The sequence below is a fragment of the Ambystoma mexicanum genome, chromosome 9 (assembly GCF_040938575.1).
Source record: "Ambystoma mexicanum isolate Mex_15411 chromosome 9, UKY_AmexF1_1, whole genome shotgun sequence".
In the NCBI taxonomy this organism is placed as follows: Eukaryota; Metazoa; Chordata; class Amphibia; order Caudata; family Ambystomatidae; genus Ambystoma; species Ambystoma mexicanum.
The window spans coordinates 187,066,532-187,090,675 of record NC_090931.1 but is presented as its reverse complement, the minus strand read 5'-3'; the positions used below and the strand labels follow the sequence as shown (position 1 = coordinate 187,090,675).

Genomic DNA, 24,144 nt, shown 5'->3' with positions numbered 1-24,144 from the left:
AGAAGAGATATCGAGTAGGATGAGGACAGAGGGGATGTTACAGTCAAGATTGGAGAGCAGATCTTCACAGATGTTCAGGAGAGCAGTTTTCATGCTTCTGGCAGCTCTAAAGCCAGATTGATGGTCGTGGAGACAACCAACAGAATATGAGTGAAGGTTAAGCTGTGAGATGGCCAGCTTTTCCAGGAGTTTGCCCAGAAAAGGAGCGATGGAGATTGGGCAATAGTTAGCCGGTCAAGAAGGGTCAGCTGTGGATTTCTTGAGAAGAGGGTGCACAATAGAGTGCCTCAGAGGTTACTGGGGCGAAGGAGAGGTTGCAGAATCAGCCACGACAGGAGCATGGGTGTCAATGTGGTCCTTGATGGTTTTGAAAGAACAGGGAGGAACCTGTTTTGATGAGACTTTCATAGATCGAACTTGTCTAAAGACCTCGTCGGGGGAGAAAAGAGGAAAGGATGAGAAAGAGGGTGGGGGGTGGCTGTAGGTGGGCCAGAGTTCAAAGAAGGAGAGGGGAGAAGAGGGGGTTTTTGGGATGAAGTGAGAGGCAAGGGCTGTGCAAATTACCTGGGAGGCGACAGCACAGGTACAGATTGCAGCAGGGTTGGCCAGCTCCATGCAGATCTTAAAGAGTTTGGCTGAGTTGTTAGATGCCGCAGAGACACAAGCTTGGATGTTGGCTCTCTTCTTAGTGAAGACAGAGAGTCAGTATTGCCTTTGGAGCAAGCAACAGGCCAGTTTGTCAGAGGATGAACAAGAAGTCCTCTATTTCCTCTCAGCCACCCTACACTTATGTTTAAGTGTAGCTAGGTCTGATTCATACCAGGAAATTCACTTGGCTTTGGGCTTCAAACAGATCTTCATGACAGGGACAAGAGCACCAAGAGTATCAGAAATAGAAGAGTGGAGCAAAGACATGACTGTGTCAGGATGTGAGTCAGCCAGAGGTGGCGGGGAGAGAAGGTGGCGGCAAAATCCTCAACTGACACATGCTTCAGGGGCCGGATGTCTGAGAAGGTAGGTGGCAGTGTTGGGGTAGGCTTGGCCTGGGGGGAAGAGAGGGAGAGATGAGAGGAGAGGAGGGAGTGATCGCTCCAGGAGGGAGGAGTGGTCAGAGGGATGGAGAGGGCGAGGTCAGAGGACATCAAAACATCAAGTGTGTGGCCTGCAGAGTGAGTCGGGCCAGAAGGGAGGATAGAAAGGGAGAGGTAATCACAGAGGTCACAGAATAGTACCGAGGATGAACAAGGAGAGTCTAGATGGATATTGAGGTCACCAAGAAGGAGGAGTTGAGTGGTTGAGGCCTGGAGGGAGGATGAGAGGTCCGCCCACTCAGAGAGAAGAACAAGTTGCTTCTTACCTTGTAACGTTCTTTCGATGGGATGTTCCTCTGACGTATTCCTTATCTTTGATGTTATCCATTCCAGCTTGCTGGCCTTGGAAATGTTTTCAGTAGAGGGCGCTGCGCGTCGACGTCCCTCGAGTTGGTGTCCCTCGACAGCCTCCATATCGGCGCCGACATCATCGTGCGTATAAATAGACTTGCGCAGCGTCCATTGCTCAGTTCCATTTTGAAGATTAAAATTAGCTGCGCATGAATTGGTTATTGACCTTGAAGGAGCGTAAGCTGCAACTACAAGGGAGGTTTTACTGCAGGGATGGATGGGAGGGGCGATAAGGAATACGTCGGAGGAACATCCCATCGAAAGAACGTTACAAGGTAAGAAGTAACTTGTTCTTCGAAGGGATTGTGTCCTCCGACGTATTCCTTATCTTTGATAGACTCCCATAGCAGTGATGTAAAGAGGAGGTGGGAGTAAAATTGGAATATTTCCCTTTAAGAATGTACAGAATGTAACACAGCTTTCCCAAATCTTGTCTCCTGGCTAGAGGAGGAATCCAGGCTGTAAAATCCTGTAAAGGTATGTGCGGACGACCATGTGGAAGCCGCACAAATGTCTCGAATCGGAACCCCTCTTTGGAGAGCCGAAGAGGCTGCGATACCTCTAGTTGAATGAGCCCTAAGATGTTGAGGGGGTTCTTTCCCAGCCAATTTGTAGCATTCTAGAATGGTTAAAATAATCCATCTTGAAATGGTTTGTTTTGTGATTGGCAATCCTAATTTGAGACCTGCATATCCTACAAACAGTTGGTCTGCTTGCCTTATCCTAGCAAGTCTGCTGATATAAAACTCAAGGCACGCCTTGGATCCAGCCTATGTAACCTCTCTTCCTCTTTCCTGGGTGGGGAGGAGGATAGAATGAAGGTAAAGTTATTTTCTGCGTAATGTGGAATTCAGAGACCACCTTTGGGAGAAAATTAGGCTTCACTTGTAAAACAATCTTGTCTTTATGAAAGGTTGTATGAGGAGGTTTGCAAGATAGAGCTTGTAATTCGCTAACTCTTCTGGCAGATGTTAAAGCCACTAAGAATACTGTTTTAAGAGTGAGAAACCTTAATGAACAAGAATGGAGTGGTTCAAAAGGAGTACCCATCAGAAACTAGACTAGTAACCCATCAGACTAGATTTAGGTCCCACAATGGAACTTGAAAAGGCTTTGGGGGAAAAACATTAACTCTTTCAGGACTTGGATTACCAGGGGTAATACGAAATATGAAGGCTCCTCCGCAGTGCGCTTAAAGATTGACAGCGCTGCGAGGTAACCCTTGATCGTAGCAACTTGAAGACCTGAATTTGCTAAGTAGAGTAAGAAAGATAACACCATTGGTGTACTGCATGAGAAGGGTTCGATATTCTTTTCTCTACACAAGCTGCAGAATTTGTTCCAACAGCAGTAGTATAAAGTCTTTGTTGCTGGCCTTCTAGCTGAAAGCAACACCTCCATGACGTCATCCGGGAGATCCCAATGCTTGTATCTCAACCTTTCAGAAACCAAGCGTGAAGGTTGAGGGTTCTGATGTCTGGATGGAGAACCTGACCTCCCTTCTGCGAGAGAAGATCCTCCCTTTGCAGAAGACGAATTGGAGGACAGATGGACATGTCCAGAAGGTCCGGGTACCACGTTCTCCTGGCCCAATCCGGGGTAATTAGGATCATAGTTTTCCGGAATCTTCTCAACCTCCTGATCATTTGAGGAATGACAGGGACTGGAGGAAACACGTACAGAAGTGGAAACTTCCAGTCTACTACGAACGTGTCCCCTAGAGCTCCTCTCGGGGGAAATTCCCTTGAACAGAACTGATTGCACTTCCTGTTGATGCTGGTGGCGAACAGATCCACTTGAGGGGTTCCCCAAAGGATGAAGATCTCTTGAAGGACTTCCTGAGCTAGCTCCCACTCCTGGGAGACTGTGCTCTGCCTGCTCAGAGCGTCCGCCGTCAAGTTCTTCTCTCCGGCTAGGTGAACTGCCGATAGAGAGATTCCATCTTGAATTGCCCAAAACCAGAGCTGCATTGCCTCTCTGCACAGTGGCAGTGACCCTATGCCTCCTCTTTTGATGAGGTAGTGCATGGCTACTGTGTTGTCCATCATTATCAGGACATTTTTCCTCTGTACTGATAGCAGAAAAGCTTTCAGCGCTAGTCTGATTGCTCTCAGCTCCAACAGGTTGATATGTAGTCTGGACTCCGATGGAGACCAACGACCGCTGATGGTCAAGTCGTTGGCATGGGCTCCCCACCCCGTGAGTGAGGCATCCGTGACCAGTGTTATCTCCGGCCATGGTTGCCAAAACTGTTCTCCTTTCAATATGTTCTCCCGACAGGCCCACCACTGAAGGTCTCGAGCCACTCTGTCCGGGACTTGAAGGAGATCTGTCATTCTTCCTGAGAATTGTGACCATTGGGTTCTTAGTGCCGACTGGAGAGATCTCATTCTCAGGCGAGCCTCTGGCACTAGGAAGATGCAGGATGCCATGAGGCCTAGCAACCTCAAAAAGTCAAAGGCTGTAAGACGTTGGGCATTTTGAAACTTGGTGACCATCTGTAGAATATCTTGAGCCCTCACCTCTGGTGGCAGGGCTTTCCCCAGGGAAGTGTCCAGGACTGCTCCAATGAACTGGAGTCTCTGTGATGGTATCATCTGAGACTTCTTTAAATTGAGGGAGAAGCCCAGCTTGTGAAGGAAGTGGCAGACATAATCTAGCTGGATCTGAGCTTGTTTCCGAAGATACTGCTCTGATCAACCAATCGTCCAGGTAGGGGTAGACATGGATCCCTTCCCTCCTTAGACTTGCCACCACTACCGACATTAGCTTGGTGAAGACCCTCGGGGCGGAGGTCAGCCCAAATGGCAGAACTCGAAATTGATAGTGAGAGTTGCTAATTGCGAACCTCAGGTATTTCCTGTGTTTGAGATGGATTGGCACATGGAAATAAGCATCCTGAAGGTGTAGAGATACCAACCACTCCTGAAGCTGGAGGGCCTGGAGGATCTGAGAAAGAGTTACTATCTTGAACTTGTCTTTCCTGAGGAATTTGTTCAATTCTCGCAAGTCCAAGATGGGTCTCAGTCCTCCGTCCTTCTTTGGTACTAGGAAGTAGGGGGAATACCAACCCTTGTTCCTCTCCACTACGGGCATCGGCTCTATGGCACCCTTCTCTAGCAGGTCTATAATCTCCTGCATAAGGAGTGGATCTGGAAACTTCAAAGAGTTGTTCCCCGGTGGATGACTCTGAGGGGTGTGTAGGAAGGGCAGGCAGTAACCTTGGGCAACTCTCTCCAATGCCCAAGCATCTGACATAATAGCCTGTAATTTTGCCAGATGTTGAGTTAACCTGCCCCCTACTGGTGTCTTGTGAGGGGAGACCTCAGAGGGGTTTTGAAGCGGCTGACACAGATACCAAGGGTAAAGTGGCACCTGTTACTGGGGCTTTTGTACCTTTTCCCCGTCCACCATGGGTGAATCGTTTCTGGCCCCTTTGAGCTGGCTGTCCTCTGCCTTTTCCGAATGTGGAGTAAAAGCAAAAGGACCTACCCCTCCAGGGAGCACCTGAGGGGCGATTCGGAGTCTGCCGGATTGGAGCCCCAAGAGATTTCGCCGCTGCCTTGGATGTTTGTAATCTCCTCAGGCTGTCATCAGCCTTCTTACCAAATAAAGAAGTGCTGTCAAAGGGCATGTTCAAAAGTCTATCTTGTACATCTGGAGCAAAACCAGACTTCCGCAACCATGCAAATCTGCGGATTGTGGTACTCGCCACCATGGCCCTGCTGATACTGTCAGCAGAATCAATGCCTGTTTGAAGGGATTCGCACATTGCATCCTTTCCATCCCTGATGATGTTTAAGAATGTTTCCCTTTCCTTTCCTTCCGGGAGGCAGTCAGCCGCAGATGAAGCACACTCCCAAAGTGTATGGCTGAATCTTGCTAGCGTGCAAGTGGCGTTAATAGATTTAAGCGCCATGCTACACGCCGAAAAGACCTTCTTTGACATGGCATCAAATCTTTTATCATCCCTGTCCTGTGGAATAGTAGGGTATGCAGACCTACTATTTGATGAAGTTGCTGCCTGTACAACTAAACTCTCTGGAGTTGGATGCTTACTCAAATATTCTGGATCTGAAGCAGATACCCTGTATTTAGCGGAAAGTTTCTTGTTCACTGCCGGGATAACTTCAGGAGTTTCCCAATTTGCAGAGATTTTTCTCTGCAGGGCAGCATGAAAGGGAACTACAGGATCCTCCTGAGGACCTTTATCTAAAATGTCACTAAGGTCATCCTGTTGAAAAGAAGGTGTAGGTGTAGACCACCCCATGAATTCTACTATCCTGGTCATCAGAGCCATATAAGGGGTCTCAGCATGCTCCCCAGGGTCTGGTTTAGCAAACTCTACTTCTGGAGAAGTATCTAAACCACTTGCCTCATGTAGAGAGTCCTGAAGGCCTTCTAACCTGTTCTCTTCAGAGATTAATTCCTCTGGCATGGGTGTTGTAGTCCTTTGTAAACCAAAGGGTCTCTCATGGTCGGAATCCTCCCCTTCCTCATATATAGAGGACAAGGCTCTAAAATAGTCAGATCTAGGATATGGTTTAAAACCCATTTCTAAAGCAGAAGGAACCAAACTAGTTGTCAGTGGCTGAGAAAACGTCGAGGTTGTCGACGTGGAAGTCCAAGGCTTCGACAATCCCAAAAAGGGCATCGAAAAAGTTTGAAAAGACCTCGATGTACCCGAGAGGATCGGGATCCTTCTGTGTCGTCGAAATTGTCAACGGCATCCTCGATGTAATGGTCAAAATCCTCGACACCTCTACTGTCTGAGGTGTAGTGACAGTTGTAGGTCTGTCTATTATCGGAGTTGACAGTGGCGTCGAAGACGGCATCGATGTAACCGATTAATGCAACGAAGGGCCCTTTGACAAAAGCGTCGATGACGCAGATATATGCGTTGAAGCAACTTTCGATGACGCGGTCTTACTTCCTTTACTCGAGGGTTCATGATGCCCTCGGGCAGTTTCTCTCGCCGGGTTTAACGACTCGCGGCGTTTTGACTTTTCGGGCTTTTCACCCAGGGTATCACCTTTAGACATCTCCGAGGGGGTCAAGGCCGCTTTCTCGAAGATGCTAAGCATTTTCTTACGGAATTCCTCCCACTTAGCTGGAGAGCTGTGTTTCGTGGGGCAGGTGACCCTTTCTGGGGAGGTAGAGGAAGAAGAAGAAGAGGGAGATCTACAACGCCTCTTCTTAGATAGAGTGTTTTGATCTCGAAGACTGATGGGAACCGCTTCGAGACCTTGAACGGGAATGTTTCTTGTGACGACGAAGAGACGAATGTCTCGACTCTGCCGAAGAAACTTTCGAGGGAGTAGAAGTTTTAAGAGTCTTACCTCTTTCTAGCTTCCCCTTACGCTCCTTCAAGGCTTTCGCCGTCATGGACATACAGTCCTCGCATTCCAAACAGTGATGCTCCGATCCTAGGCACCACAAACAGATCCTGTGAGGATCCGTCAACGACATTTTTCTTCCCACAGTCACAACACTTTTTGAAACCGGACCATGGGGTCAATGGGTCGGATGAAGAAGACATCGAATTTAGATTGATATCTTCGAAGAATAAACAGAGTCTTCCTGAGGAAAAGAACTGAGGGACACGTTTCCGAGGCCCACGAAGCACAGAAAAACGGAACTGCGCAACGGACGCTGCGCAAGTCTATTTATATGCACGATGATGTCGGCGCCGATACGGAGGCTGTCGAGGGACACCAACTCTAGGGACGTCGACGCGCAGTGCCCTCTACTGAAAACATTTCCGAGGCCAGCAAGCTGGAATGGATAACATCAAAGATAAAGAATACGTCGGAGGACACAATCCCTTCAAAAGGAGGTGATCTGACCAGGAGGTCGGTAGATAGTAGCCACGGTAAGAGAGTGACTAGGAGAGAGGGAAAGCCACAGACAAGGCATTCGAAAGAGGAGTATGTCTGCGTGGGAATGATAGAGGCAGGAATCCACTCAGAAAAGATCATGGCTATACCACCTCCGGACCGGGTGGATCTGGGTGCGCAGAGGATCTTGAAGCCATCAGGGAGGAGAGTGTCAAAGCTCGTGACAGAGCTGGCCGTGAACCATGTCTCGGTAAGACGGAGGACATTGAGTTCAAGTTCTTCCAGGAGGTGGGAGATGTCAGAGGAATGTTTGACAGCAGAGCGAGATTTGAGAGTGGCAAGATGAAGAAGGTTGCCAGCCTTAAAGGTCTCCAGGGAGCGATACAAATCAGAGGTACGCCCTGCAGAGGTGAAGAAGAAGGAGCCCGAGGTAGCGCAGAATAGGAGGGGAGAGAGGGCAAGGTAGCCAAGGGGAGGGCAGAGGGGAAAGCAGGATATGAAAGGAAATTGATGAGGCAAGGGAAGCACCTATCAAAGAGGAGGAGATTGGCCTGAGGGCCTTGGACCATGATGGTGCCATTAAGGTAGACATTATTGATGTCTTTAGAGGAGTCAAAGGGAGCCATGAGATCTTCTCAGCGGGTGCCACCATTAATGGGAGAAGAGAAGATAGGACAGAGCACAGAGATCATATGAAGAGTCCATAGATCTGGCGAAGGAACGACAAAGAGGATGTCAGTGAGGTTCTGTCTGGAGGAAGCGCTGGAGTAGGTGTCAGCGATAGGGAAACCAGGATTGGAGGCCAAGATATCCTTTTTGAACTTCTTCCTACCAGACTTAGTAAGAAGGGAAGGATAGTCAATGGAGAAGCAGTTGGAGAAGATAGGAGAAACAGAAAGAGCCATGTGTGTGGTAGTGAGAAAACAAGGGGGGAGAAGCAGGTAAGAGTGGAACAAAGAGAACGGTGAAGCCACTGGGCCAGCAAGTTACAGAGAAGCACAATATAAGCAAAGTGCAGAGCAAGTTTGCAAGATACAGCAAGGGTTGACATTTAACCAAAATGCAAAACACAGCAGGATTTTACTTTGAACCAAAATGCAAAACACAGCATAATTTGACTCTTAACCAAAATGCAAACACAGCAGGATTTTACTCTTAACCAAAATGCAAAGCACAGCAGGATTTGACTCTTAACCAGCATGCAAAACACTGCAGGATTTGACTTTTACAATTGGGTTCAGGTGCTAGCTATGGTTGTAAAAAATGTAATGCAATTGAGGATGTAAACATGGGAGGACAAGCAGAGAAGGAAAGTGAAGGTCAAAAAGAGGGTAGGAGTGAGTCCAGAAGGAGGGAACTAACCCGTAGTTAAGGAGGTGTGAATGTCAAGGTAGTCTGGATTCCTTAGAAGAGTAATGTGGCAGCATAATGGAAGTTCGGGTTCTGGGGTGCAGAAATTATACTAAGCAGTATTCTGGTAGCAGACAGGGGCCTTCAATGTGGGCCTTAGTTGCTGGTGTACCATTGTGAATGATGTGTTGTTGTTGATAGTGCACTATTGAGAAGGGTGTGTTGGAATCATTGGGCATAAAGAAGGGTGTCTTGTTGCTGATAATAAACCATTGAGAGTGATGTTTTGGAATCATTGGCTCACCGTGAAGAAGGGTGTCTCGATGTTGATAGTGCACCATTGAGCAGGATGTGTTGTTGTTGATAGTGCACCATTGAGAAGGATGTGTTGTTGTTGATAGTGCACCATTGTAAAGGATGTGTTGTTGTTGATAGTGCACCATTGAGAAGGGCATGTTGTTGTTGATAGTGCACAATTGAGCAGGATGTGTTGCTGATAGTGCACCACTGAGAAGGATGTGTTGTTGTTGATAGTGCATCATTGAGCGCAATGTGTTGTTGATAGTGCACCATTGAGCAGGATGTGTTGTTGTTCATAGTGCCCCATTGAGCAGGATGTGTTGTTGTTGATAGTGCACCATTGATCAGGATGTGTTGTTGTTGATAGTGCATCATTGAGCGCAATGTTTTGTTGTTGATAGTGCACCATTGAGCAGGATGTGTTGTTGTTGATAGTGCACCATTGAAGAGGATGTGTTGCAGTCACTGTCTCACCATGAAGACGGGGTGTCTCGATGTTGATCGTGCAACAATGAGAAGGATGTATTGGAATCATTGGCTCACCGGGTGTGTTGTTGCTGTTGATAGTGCACCATTGAGATGGATGTGTTGTTGTTGATAGTGCACCATTGAGCTGGATGTGCTGTTGATGTTAGTTCCCCATTGAGCAGGATGTGTTGTTTTTGATAGTGCACCATTGAGGAGGATGTGTTGTTGTTGACAGTGCACCATTGAGCAGGATGTGTTGTTGTTCATAGTGCACCATTGAGCAGGAGGTGCTGTTGTTGATAGTGCACCATTGAGCAGGATGAATTGTTGTTGATAGTGCACCATTGAGCAGGATGTGTTGTTGTTGTTAGTTCACCATTGAGCAGGATGTGTTGTTGTTGATAGTGCACCATTGAGGAGAATGTGTTGTTGTCGATAGAGCTTCATTGAGCAGGATGAGTTGTTGTTGATAGTGCACCATTGAGCAGAATGAATTGTTGTTCATAGTGCACCATTGAGCAGGATGTGTTGTTGTTGTTAGTTCACCATTGAGCAGGATGTGTTGTTGTTGATAGAGCTTCATTAAGCAGGATGAGTTGTTGTTGATAGTGCACCATTGAGGAGGATGTGTTGTTGTTGACAGTGCACCATTGAGCATGATGTGTTGTTGTTCATAGTGCACCATTGAGCAGGATGTGTTGTTGTTGACAGTGCACCATTGAGCAGGATGAATTGTTGTTGATAGTGCACCATTGAGGAGGATGGTTGCAGTCACTGTCTCACCATGAATACAGGCGTCTCGATGTTGATCGTGCATCATTCAGAAGAATGTATTGGGATCATTGGCTCACCGGGTGTGTTGTTGCTGTTGATGGTGCACCATTGAGATGGATGTGTTGTTGTTGATTGTGCACCATTGAGCTGGATGTGCTGTTGATGTTAGTTCCCCATTGAGCAGGATGTGTTGTTGTTGATAGTGCACCATTGAGCAGGACGTGTTGTTGTTGACAGTGCACCATTGAGCAGGATGTGTTGTTGTTCATAGTGCACCATTGAGCAGGATGTGTTGTTGTTGACAGTGTACCATTGAGCAGGATAAATTGTTGTGGATAGTGCACCATTGAGCAGGATGGGTTGTTGTTGTTAGTTCACCATTGAGCAGGATGAGTTGTTGTTGATAGTGCACCATTGAGCAGGATGTGTTGTTGTTCATAGTGCACCATTGAGCAGGATGTGTTGTTGTTCATAGTGCACAATTGAGCAGGATATGTTGTTGTTCATAGGGCACCGTTGAGCAGGATGTGTTGTTGTTCATAGTGCACCAGGATGTGTTGTTGTTCATAGTGCACCATTGAGCAGGATGTGTTGTTGTTGATAGTGCACCATTGAGGCGGATGTGTTGTTGTTGATAGTGCACCATTGAGTAGGATGTGTTGTTGTTCATAGTGCACCATTAAGCAGGATGTGTTGTTGTTCATAGTGCACCATTGAGCATGATGTGTTGTTGTTCATAGTGCACCATTGAGCAGGATGTGTTGTTGTTGACAGTACACCATGAAGAAGGATGTGTTGCAGTCACAGTCTCACCATGAAGAAGGGCATCTCGATGTTGATTGTGCATTATTGGGAAGGATGTATTGGAATCATTGGCTCACCGTGTAGAAGGGTGTGTTGTTGCTGTTGATAGTGCACCATTGAGCAGGACGTGTTGTTGTTCATAGTGCACCATTGAGCAGGATGTGTTGCTGTTGATAGTGCATCATTGAGCAAGATGTGTTGTTGTTCATAGTGCACCATGAAGAAGGATGTATTGGAATCATTGGCTCACTGTGAAGAAGGGTGTGTTGTTGTTGATGGTGCACCATTGTGAAGGATGTATTGGAGTCCATAGTGCTCTGTAAAGAACAACATGTTTGTGTCAAAAGTGAACCATGACAAATGACTATTGAATGTGCACAAGTGACAAGAAGGTCTTGGTATCGTTTGTGCACCATGTAGAAGGAAGTGAGGGTGTTGATGGTGCACTATGACGTGGCTGTAATGGTGTTGGTGGTTTATAATGAAAAGGAGGTGCTAAGAAGGATGAGATGCATGCATCCAAGAAGGATGGGATGCATGCATTGATGGTGCACCATCAAGAAGGATGCGATGCATTGATGGTGCACCACCAAGAAGGATGGGATGCATGCATTGATGATGCACCACCAAGAAGGATGTGATGCATGCATTGATGGTACACCATCAAGAAGGATGTGATGCATTGATGGTGCACCACCAAGAAGGATGCAATGCGTTGATGGTGCACCACCAAGAAGGATGGGATGCATGCATTGATGATGCAACACCAAGAAGGATGGGATGCATGCATTGATGGTGCACCATCAAGAAGGATGTGATGCGTTGATGGTGCACCACCAAGAAGGATGCGATGCGTTGATGGTTCACCACCAGGAAGGATGCAATGTGTTGATGATGCACCATCAAGAAAGATGCGATGTGTTGATGGTGCACCATCAAGAATAGATGCATGCATTGATGGGGCACCACCAAGAAGGATGAGATGCATTGATGGTGCACCATCAAGAAGAGATGCAAGCATTGATGGCATACCATCAAGAAGGATGCAATACGTTGATGGGGCACCACCAAGAAGGATGCGATGCATTGATGGCGCACCACCAAGAAGGTTGCAATGCTTTGATGGTGCGTCATCAAGAAGGATGTGATGCGTTGATGGGGCGCCATCAAGAACGATGTGATGCGTTGATGGTGCACTATAAAGAAAGGCATCATGAGGTTGAGGATGTGATGTTGCAGGGTGTTGTACAATGAAGGATGTGTTGACTTTGATGACCCACCAAGAAGACGGATGCATACAGCACAGGATGTGGAAAGGGGGGGAAGGAATGTGCACGATGTGGAAAGGGGGGGGGGGAGGAATGTGCACAAGTGACAAGAAGGTCTTGGTATCGTTTGTGCACCATGCAGAAGGAAGTGAGGGTTTGATGGTGCACTATGACGTTGCTGTAATGGTGTTGGTGGTTTATAATGAAAAGGAGGTGCTAAGACTGATGTGTACTATAAAGGAGGTTATAATGGCATTAGCACTGCAAAGTATAGGAGGGTGTTATGGCGTTGATGGTGCACTATAAAGAAGGGCGTCCCGAGGTTGAGGATGTGATGTTGCAGGGTGTTGTACAATGAAGGATGTGTTGACTTTGATGACCCACCAAGAAGACAGATGCATACCGCACAGGATATACAAGGGGAGCATGGGGGGAGAGCAAGTCTCGATGTTCATGGTGCCTGATGAAAAAAGGTGTGTTGAGTTTAACGGTGCACCATCAAGAAGGATGTGATGCGTTGATGGTGCACCACCAAGAAGGATGTGATGCGTTGATGGTGCACCACCAAGAAGGATGCGATACATTGATGGTGCACCACCAAGAAGGATGGGATGCATGCATTGATGATGCACCACCAAGAAGGATGCAATGCATGCATTGATGGTGCACCATCAAGAAGGATGCGATGCGTTGATGGTGCACCACCAAGAAGGATGCAATGCGTTGATGGTGCACCGCCAAGAAGAATGGGATGCATGCATTGATGATGCACCACCAAGAACGATGGGATGCATGCATTGATGATGCACCACCAAGAAGGATGGGATGCATGCATTGATGGTGCACCATCAAGAAGGATGTGATGCGTTGATGGTGCACCACCAAGAAGGATGCGATGCGTTGATGGTGCACCACCTAGAAGGATGCAATGTGTTGATGATGCACCATCAAGAAAGATGCGATGCGTTGATGGTGCACCATCAAGAAGAGATGCAAGCATTGATGGCGTACCATCAAGAAGGATGCAATACGTTGATGGGGCACCACCAAGAAGGATTCGATGCATTGATGGCGCACCACCAAGAAGGTTGCAATGCTTTGATGGTGCGCCATCAAGAAGGATGTGATGCGTTGATGGTGTGCCATCAAGAAGGATGTGATGTGTTGATGGTGCACTATAAAGAAGGGCGTCCCGAAGTTGAGGATGTGATGTTGCAGGGTGTTGTACAATGAAGGATGTGTTGACTTTGATGACCCACCAAGAAGACGGATGCATACAGCACAGGATGTGGAAAGGGGGGAAGGGGGGAAGGAGGAAGTCTCGATGTTCATGGTGCCTTATGAAAAAGGGTGTGTTGAGTTTAATGGTGCACCATCAATAAGGATGAGATGCATGCATCCAAGAAGGATGAGATGCATGCATTGATGGTGCACCACCAAGAAGGATGAGATGCATTGATGATGCACCACCAAGAAGGATGAGATGCATTGATGGTGCACCATCAAGAAGGATGCATGCGTTGATGGCACACCATCAAGAAGGATACAGTGTGTTGATGGTGCACCATCAAGAAGGATGCATGCGTTGATGGCACACCATCAAGAAGGATACAGTGTGTTGATGGTGCACCATCAAGAAGGATACAGTGTGTTGATGGTCACCATCAAGAAGGATGAAATGCGTTGATGACGCACCATCAAGAAAGATGAGATGCATTGATGGTGCACCATGTAGAATGACGAGATGTGTTGATGGTGCACCATGTAGAAGGATGACATGCATTGATGGCCCGCCATCAAGTATGTGTTTCCGTCTACTGTGCCTTGATCGACAAGTCTTTAGAAAGCCAGTGTGCTATTTCAGAAAGTTATATTTATTATCTGCTAATTAAAACAGTCCACCTTTTTTGTCAATCGCTTTTGTTTCCAGCACTGTTCTTGCCCACAGCTAACAATGTGAGCACACACATCACTTGGATGCATGCAGCCCAGTGGTGCGTTATGGAGCCGTGTCACATGACAGGTGCAGCGAGGCTAACCTTATTGGGAGAAGGACGCTATATGAGACCATTTGACATTACATTAGTCTACATGAGCAGGCTGGCAGAGTGCAAACTCCTTCCTCCTCTCCTGCTCTTTGTCTGCTCAGCATCCGGCCGCGAGCGGCTCATCACATAACTGCTGCACCTCAGGCCTGTGCGTCACCTGCCCACTTCCTGGAGCCCAGAAGGTTTGTGGGAGCCTCTCGGCAGCCATCACAGGCACCCAGAACCACTGGCGCATTCAGAAATACATGTATTTAAGAGGTTATTTTCTTGATCGCTCGAAGGGGGCAGGTGAGGTCAGCAAAGAATTCTGGGTTTACGAAGAATCATCCACGTCACACCACCCAACTGTGAACCCAGATTAAGCAGGAAGGAAAGAAAGAGGAAAGCGAGAGCTTGGCGACATTGAAGACCATGGCCCGGGACGCCCAGGTGGTTGCCACTCTTCTCAGCGTCGTTCTCTATGGTGGTGAGTACACCGTGCTTTTAGTATCTGCTTGCACTGCTTGTTGGCGCTATACAAGAAACTGTAAATACAGAAGTGTTGCTGTCAGGAGTAGTATATGGGATGGGAGCGAAGAAGCTGGAAGCAGAGAGTGTGGGCTGGGAATCTAGACGTTCAAATTCTGCTTCTTCAATATCACAGATCTGGGCAGAAATTCTGCCCACAACTTTCAGAGTCTTGCAGCATTGGATAGTGTGGGCACATAAGGCCTTGTCCATCTAGTCGGCACATTTCCTCGTTGCAAGGGCCGCTAGGCCTTTTCAGTATCATTGCCCCATGCAGCCTCGCCATTTGCTGCCCATTTCCCCTAACAGATAGGGACCATAATCCATGCATTCTGCCCTGTTCTACCCAAAGATCCCAACAACCCCGGGGGCCTGCTCCCCTTACAGATATGGTTCCTTACCCCTATCCAGTCTGCGCATGTTCTGCCCCTCGAGCCCAGGCTATCCTGTCGCCCAACTCTCTCTCACTGATATTTACCCATAAAATATAGCCATTTCCCTGAAAAGAAGACCCACCAAGCCAGTCTAGTTGCCCCATGTTTAACGAAGATCCAGCCTTGCTCGATCAGGCCATTTCTGCACATATAAGGCCCCCCATCTAGGCCAGTTTCCTCAGACAAGGACCCCAGGCCCATCCACCCTGCCCATTTTCCAAGCCATTGGTATCCAGGCTGTCTTTGACCCCATATTAGAATTATTCCATCGCCCAACACAATCTCGCCGAACATTAAATCAGTAGAAACGCCTCATGTTTCCACCAATAAAGAGAATTTGAATTCAATTAATTATATCCAGGTGTCCATCACAAACATGTAAACTAAAAATGTTGCCTCAAAAAGCTTGAATTCTCTTACAAGTGTCCCTAGGGAACTAAATCCGTATTATAAATACAAAGTTCTTGTGGCCACGTCATGAAACTTTGAGGACACTGGGCCAGGTCATGAAACTTTGAGGACACTGGGCCACGTGATAAAACTTTGAGGACACTGGGCCACGTCATGAAACTTTGAGGACACTGGATTTCATGTTTTCGTTCGTTTTCTCGTGGTTGGAGCAAGTTCTTCTTAAGCTTGAGTTCAAGACGCAAAGCTCAGTTTGCAAGAAAAGGCGACGGAATCCGAATATGTTGGTTGGTTTTTTTTCTTCCCTTTCTCAATTCAACAACCTTCCCTTTTACACATTTCTTTGAGAAAAGACGAAACAGTTCTGTAATCAATTCCATCCTGCCTGAACACAACGGACAGCAAAACCATGCCACGTCTACACTGCGACAGACCGAAACATGCGTCCCCTCGTGACTTCTCCTAAGTTAATATAATGCCAGGATGAGCTTATCATCAAAACCTTTCCTATTTTTCAAAACATTAAAAAAATATAAAATGCTTACGCTTCTTTTATACTTAATTTGTGGCATAACATGGTTATTTCACTGTGACCTGGGTATCATTGCGCCGCAGATTCTACCGATGATGGAGTACTTTCTTTTTATCATCATCCATTGCTGTTGAAGAATTGGTCTGTCTTTTAATTACTTCTTTAAGTGTTTTATCTCGGGAGGATAGCTCAGGGGCAACGTGCTCACCTTGGAAGCAAGACGACACGGAGCACCACAGGTTTGATCCCACAGGTCCGCGCTTAGAAACCTCTGGGTATTAAGCGGGTTATAAATAACCTATCATATCATCGTATCATATAGAAATCCAAAAACAGAGCAAAGCTGCATAAACAGTTTTTCAATTGTTTTCCCTAAACGCATGCAAGGAGAATAAGAGTGTTTTTGCAGTCTCGCCCGTAAGCAGCTACATCCTGTCTATCTGCCTCATTACGAGTTTGGCGATAAGTGGTAAAGTTTGCGTAACTCTGCTACCACCAACTTTACCACTATGCCAAATTATGGGTTGGGACATGGACTGGAGGATTTTCCTCCAGGAAAAACCTGGAGGTAAATCCTCCAACTCACCACCGTAAAATCGTCAGAATTGGCGGAATTACTGCGGCAGAATTTCTGCCGCAGTAATACTGCCAAAAAAGCCCCACGGAGTCCAATGAACTCAAATTAAATGGGGAATTACACCGCCACCACCACTTGTAATCAGGTGGAAATCCCGCCTGACCAGGTGGCGGTAACAGTAATTAGTTTGCGTGGTATTACGTAGGATTTACCGCTGGGATACCACCCAACTCGTAATGAGGTCCTATGTGCCGCCATGCCTCCTTGTGAAAATACAGTAGCCCTGAAAGCATGCATTATTTTTCGTACCTCTTGTTTTGTTAAAATATCACCTGATTTTGTGTTGGGTTCACAATGGAATATTTATTCCATGAAATTCCCACTGATAAGTATGTGACATTTTAAAAGTAAGCATTTTTTAAAAAATTTTGCCCCGCACCCTGCAAATGCTACCCTCCCACCCCCCGCCCGCAGTTGCGCGATTTGGATGACACAAGGCCTAGTAAGATCGTTGTTTGTCCTTTGGTTTCCAACTCCTTGTCTTGTCGCGCCTAGAAACACTTGTGTACAGGCACGTTTTAAATGAAGTATCATATAATATCATGATTTTACTATAACACTATACACCTAATGAGGACCAGGGAAACGAGCGGCTCACGCTGAGATGTTTCTATGCGCTTTTTGCAGAAATCTGTAAATAACCCTAAATGGCTATATCACGGCAGTGCTGATTGTCAAGTGAAAACAAGAGACATGAACAACGAATGTTGTTTGTGGACACAGCGGTGGCCAATGGTCCGGCTCTTGCCAGATCCGAGATCTGCCACCAGATGTGTAGTAGGATCTCGTGATCTCGCCAGAGTCCACACCTAACACCCCTTGACATGAGCGTGTTCTACGCAGGAGAAAAAAACAAAGCACTTGCCCACTACGGTACGGAGTAGGGCTACGGAGTAGGGCTACGGAGTAGCACATTGGTGCCATGAGCGCTCTTCCGGTTCCGCCCCCCCATGTATGTCACATAGCAGGGCACCAGGCCAAAGGCCTTCTTAAGGATTGCTGGGACTGCAGCTGTCATTAACAGAGACTTCTTTATGGGAGGGCAAAAGGGGCACTTGCCCCGGGCCCCCACCTTGGAAGGGGGACCCACAAAGCTGCTTGATCTAAAGAAGTCAGTTCTCATTTTTCAACAAACTTAAATAGCACACACCAGGATATTTTAAAGTGTGCTGCTGAGGCTCTAGAGGTTTGCCTGTCTGTTGTTGACAAGTACATTATTCTCTGATCAATTCATCGTGTAATGCTGTCTGTGCTCACTATGGAATGCATGGTTTGTTTATTCACTGCGGCACAAGTTGTACAGCATTCTCAACTTTCCGTGTGAATTCTATTGATCATGTACAACAGCTAAAGTTGTAATGCATATTAATAAATTTGAGTGAAGCAATTGTTCAGAAGATTGCTCAGTGTGTTAAGCACGCTTTGCAGAGATCTGTCTTCATATGCAAGATTACACATTCCAGCTGCATGTATATGTACTTTGTTTTGTACTTGTTTTGTAGCACAACAGCTGCTATTATCAGCAATATACCTGCACCAGATAGCATTTGCTATTTAAAGTAACATAACATCAGCACAGAGAAAGTCTAGAAATTGGTTTGTTCAAATGTGGAGTTGTAAAACGTAGGAAGCCACTTCCAATGATGAGCATACATTGTTAGTCCGAGAGGTGATTAGTTATACAAATTAAAGACTGTCGACCAAAAGCGTTCATGCTTGCATCATGGCTTTGCCAGCAGACAACATAGTGATCCTGGACTAATCATTCATTTTATAGCACTAACATTACTGTGCTGTCTTCTGTGAAAAGTGTTGCTATTTCACATGCGAATGGCATTGTTTAGCACATGACCTAATCTTTCTGTTTATGTAGGCCATTTGAGCGGAAGGAGTTATACACAGAAGAGAACGGTCCATTTATTGCCGGTCTCTGGCAAGCATATTTACGGTCGGCTTATTTGACAAAGAAATTGCTTGATTTTTTGTACAATTGAAAGATTTGTATGAACATTTATGAATGACAATTTCACTAGCCTGTATTCAATGCTTTTTTAAAGCTTTAAAATACAAAAGAGAAACCAAAGTGGAATATTTTAAGATGGCATCAGTATGGTGCTACTTATATACTTCCCTTGATGGAGACAATGAAGCTAGAATCATTCCTATTTAGAATAATAAGCTTTTATAACATTTACATTTTTTTTATTGTCATGTTGGGTTATGTGATTTGTGTACTTTCCAAGTCAGTTCTATAAAATGGGATTATTTTAGTTCATGCTAAGAACAGGAAAAGAAAGTGGTGAAGTGAAAAAATTGCACAGTGGGCACATATCCTAACTTCACTTCTTTACCAATGTGTGATCCTGGGCATCAGAGTGATTTCATTCTTAGAGTATGATCCTCAGCAAAGCCTCACTCATGGCTTCACTGGCCATAGTGTTACTTCCTCTATAATAATAGTGATCATTGGTGTATTGTGCACCACAGTCACCTGTTCCTTTGCTCTCTAATGGCAACAATACTTGAACACTATGTCCCTCTTCTAATCTCAGTCCTTCTGGATACAGACACCCTCTTGGCAGCTTCTAATTTCCATCCACTATCTCTGCTATGGTATGTTTAGCTTTCTCCTTGCTTCCTATAGGCTCTCCTGTATCCATCTTTGAGCGCTTCTGTATTCTGTGAGGCTGCTAATCTGAATCTTCTGTCTAGTCTGGATTATGTGAACCTTTTTAAATGATCTGTGTCTCGCATTTATAATTTGGCCAGTATACCTTCCTCGTTGCTGCTATTGTTAAACATTGTCCTGCAGCTATGCTAGAACATAAGAGCCTGTGTTGTGGACTGCGAATGTTGGCCTTGAAATGGAACTTGTTTATCATTCTAATTAAAACGAGAATGGTAAGGGGACTGAAAAGGAGTACCCATGCTTATTTTGATCACTGAGAGGCAGCCTATCAAACTATGGGCTGTGATCGCGATGAGGGGGGTGTCCCTAGATATTCTGGATCGCTTAATTCCTTTGGTTCGGTGGAGGGGGCCCCAAAGATGTCTGTGCCTGGGCCCCAAAAGTGCTTAAGATGTCCCTGGTCATTAATCTACTTCTGGAGCCGTAGTAGTAATCGCCATCGCCATCATCGTCCTTCTTGTGCTGCTGGAGCCGCCGTTAAGCTACCAGCCCGGCTCGAATGCGCCAGTCAGTTGTGTAAACAATTTGCCATGCATGCCCGCACCTGTGCACGCACCCGGCAAATTACGTTACTGAGCCCGCTCTAACCTGCCCCGTGCGAGCACACGGTGCACACGCAGATTGTTCCGGGAGCACTGTTCTCGCCTTGGTGGGCTTGGAGAATTAATCTGTCCCACTGTGCGAGCGGTCTGGGCACAGTGCACAGTGTGCTTGCACAGTAGGGCAGATTAGATCCTTTGCGGGCTCACGCTTTTTAAAATTCCCTCTAGAGCGTTCGTTTTACTCCAAATCTGTTTTTGTCTATAGTTTTTCGGCCTCTCTTTTCTCTTCAGCCGAGTTCAGGTGCAATTATTATATTTTTTGTACTCTGGTTCGCGATCTTATTTTGTACTCTCTCCCCTCGTGTGCTTTATTTTGTATTCTATCTGCTTACTTTGTCTCACTGAGGTGGTTTTCCTTATTTTGATATCGTCTTATCTGAAGTGCTGCATTTTTCAGAGGCCAGATGTGAATGTGTGCTCTAAGGTGAATGTGTAGGGCTCCTCGTGACCCTGTTCTGTGTGATTTTAAAAAGGCCTTTGGCCCGCGAAGATCTAATCTGCCCCGTGGGGGCACGGCAACGGCACGAAATAGTCACTTGGTAAAATGTTCCATTGTTAGGTGGGGTGTGCAGGTTCACAGAGCAATTTTCTTTGTTTCATTCTTTGGGTGTGATGGTTTGTTCCTTTTCACTTTCTATTGAAGGGAGGGTTCTTTTTAGCCCATTTACTTTCCTAGCTATGATAAGGATTGGTTGCAAGGCAAGTTGGTTAATTTGGGACACTTAGGTGTGTGTTTTGTTTGGCAGGATGTTGCTTACAGTGCATTAGATGATGGTACCCCAATGCGGTTTCAAGTGGTAATAATATAGGGTGACCAGATTTAAAAAGTAAAAAACCAGGACAGGGCAATTAACATAAAAGTAGGACTAACTCTTGAAAGTGGCTGTCAAGGCACTACACTTCAGTAGTGTTTAGAGGAGACGGGGGTTTAAGTGTTACTGTTTAAATAAACACATATTATAATTAATTTATCACAAACTAACACTATATTAAGTTGTAAAATGCAGCATTTCTTCTGTGCGAGATTGTGCATTCCTGCCTGTCAGCTATGAAGACCTACTACCAAAAACCAGGACCACTGCAGTTTCCAATGGGAACATGATCTTGAGAAAGGGGGACAGAGCTCCAAATACCGGGACAGTCCTGGCAAAACCGGGACGTCTGATCACTCTATAATGGTATCATATTTTGGGTGCTCCAGTGCCTTAGAAATTGTTTAAAGTGGATTTGATATATAGTGTGGGGTTTGGAAAAGAAGTGACATGAATGACATTGCACAGTTTTTAAACTATTATTTCAATATTTCTTTGGATCGGAGATCAACTGCCAGCTCTGCCCCCTCGAAACACCGCCTCCTCGGACTCCTCCCCCTCCTCGGACTCCTCCCCCTCCTCCAAACTCCACCCCCAGCCCTTGTGGGATCCCCTCCACAGTATTTCCATTTCCACCACTGTGTGGACTGCTGGGTGTGCGTCGAGTGCTTTCCTGACTTGGAATGCATTTGGACAATACTGAATGCTGTACTTCAATGAATACTGCATTGTGTTTGAATTGATTTTAATTGTAGAAACCAAAAAGTTAAATGTAGGACCTGCGTTTTTTTTAGATTCAGTGAGGGCTACGCCACTAGTTCACTTGCCAATACTTTATCTGATGACATTGTCGAACTGATAGCGTGCTGGAACTACAATTCCCATCTTTCCTTGCGTGCTTTTCTTTACATTAGCGCCAGTGGGCTTGGCCGGCTGGTTTGTGTCGGTTCGTGCTCGTACGTGTGGCGTGGCGCACTGATATCTTGTTTTGCAGTCGGTTTTTCTGTTATTTCTCTATTGCCTAGCACTGCCTTGTGTTCAATGTTAGGGCCAACGGTATTCCATTAAACATGACCTTGGCTGAAAAACCTTTAATTCTGCCCTCTTGTAGATCATGGGCTGCTGCCATATTAAAGCGCTATATGCCTATGGAAAAAGCTCGGGGGGAGGGGGGGAACCCAGGGAGTATTGAGTAATACTGGCGGGCTCTCCTTGACCTGCGGTTCTCTAGTTCCTAAATCAGCTAAACAGGCCTTAGATGGATTTCGCTGCGTGATCGCGGGCAAGGCAATCTCTGAGGCAAGGCAAATGCTAAATCTGCGCAGTACTAATGTGTCTGTACCTACTGAATCTTTATCATCAGTTTCGACTATCGCCACTCTAGTCGTAAATGATGAGCCGAAACAGGTTACATACTTAAACAATGGATCTATAGCTAGATCGGATATCCAGATGAGAAAAGCTAGCAGAGTACCATTGGGTACACTGTCTCGTAATGTTAATCATGCAGTCTCTACTGCTCCTGCAAGACTATATCATGCCCTCCTTGTGAGCCCATCGTAATAGATCCTGATAACAACAACTCTGCTATCAAAGGTGCTCTGTTAAACACGCTCTCATTGGTAAAGCATGGCCTCATGATCGATTCTGGGATTGATATGCTGTTTCTAACCGAAACATGGCTTCATCCGGCGGCTGACCCCCCTCTTTCAATTGCCATACCCGACTCTCATCTCATCCTCCGTCAGGATCGCCTAGATCGTGTCGGGGGTGGAGTTACTCCAAAGAGCTTAATATACACGCACTACAAGACCAGGATATACCTGGATGTGAGCTACTACTCGTTAAACTGCTGGTTAACCCTACTTGTTCATATCATTTCTCATGCTTATATCACCCCTCCCCCCACCCCCACCGCTGAACATATGCCAGACTTTAAACACTCCCTTGTTGGGGCAATTGAGTCATTTATGACGACTAATTCATTTGACATCATACTGGGAGACTTTAATCCTGGATATATGGACTCCAATGACAAAGAGGCACTGGAATGCTTGGCCATTCTGGAAGATCTCAATTTCTCTCAATTAGTGAGAGGTGCCACACATAAAAAAGGGCGAACTTTCGACTGGATTCCCACCAATCGTGATGTCATCAGTCACATTTCCCTGTCTAAATAACCCTGGTCTGATCACTCAGGGCTTGATTATGACCTAATTATGCATGGAAAAATGATGACTATCGGACCTGGTGCAAGTAAAATCAAGTGGCATTATGTTAATAGCATTGCTTGTGAATCCATGACTCTGTTGCTCTTGCCATTACAGGAAGATGCCTTTCGAGAAAAATACGTTGGAACAGAAAGTCAATTTGTATCACTCCTCTTGGAAGGATGCTTTTGACCTTCTCTCTCCTATCAGTCCAAAGACGGTCAGATTACAGAAAAACATGTCCATTGACGCTCCTACCGTAAAATTTCTTTGTAGTACCAAGCGCGAGGTAGAGAGAAAATGGCACAAGTCAGGTTTTACGGAACACAAACAAGAATGGGCTTCTGCACAAACTCAATATAAAGCAGCCTTATTAGATTGTAAGAAGGAATTCTATAACAGCAAAATATCTAAGGCAGCCAATTCATCAAGATTACTGTCCAATCTATTGAGCAACTTAGAGAAGGGGCATGCTATCAAAATATCGGATCGGAGGAGGATAGCTCAGGGGCAACGTGCTCGCCTTGGAAGCAAGACGACACAGAGCAACACAGGTACGGTCCGCGCTTAGAAACCTCTGGGTATTAAGCGCGTTATAAATAACCAATTATAACTAATAGCCAGTCTACATCTTCTGAATGGTGCAATGGACTCATAGATCCCTTTGTGTCTAAAATCCAGAAGATCAGAGAAGCCATTGAAGTTAAAGTGCTGACAGGTCAATCTGTGAAAGATTCAAAACATCTTGATGAATTACCAAAAAAAGAAAAGGTCCTGGCTCCAAAATTTTCATTTTGCCCTGTCTCGTCTAATCAGGTTGGAATAATTAATAAGGAAAATCATTAAGGTATGTTCCTCGTGCGTGGCCAGTTTAATTACAATAATCATAAATGAGACCTTCTCCGTCGGTCTCATCCCAGATTCCCTGAAGGATGCATGTATTACACCCATTATAAAAAGGCCTCACTTGGTCTGGATGACATTGGGAATTATCGACCAATTACAAAGGTGAGCTTCCTTCT

The 24,144-nt window shown here is 45.9% G+C and overlaps 1 protein-coding gene across 2 annotated transcripts in view; it reads left to right on the top strand.

The window, feature by feature from the left end:
• The window catches only part of CD3E (CD3 epsilon subunit of T-cell receptor complex), a 128,121-nt gene that overhangs the window by 19,264 nt on the left and 84,713 nt on the right, over window positions 1–24,144 (top strand). Inside the window, exon 1 of one of the 2 annotated variants that reach the window (XM_069614446.1) lies at window positions 14,325–14,757. The exons of the other annotated variant lie outside the window; for it this stretch is intronic. Coding sequence (XP_069470547.1) covers window positions 14,703–14,757 — 55 coding nt within the window. The 5' untranslated portion in view covers window positions 14,325–14,702. Of the gene's footprint in view, window positions 1–14,324; window positions 14,758–24,144 lie in introns of those variants that run through there. 2 annotated transcript variants of the gene reach the window in all.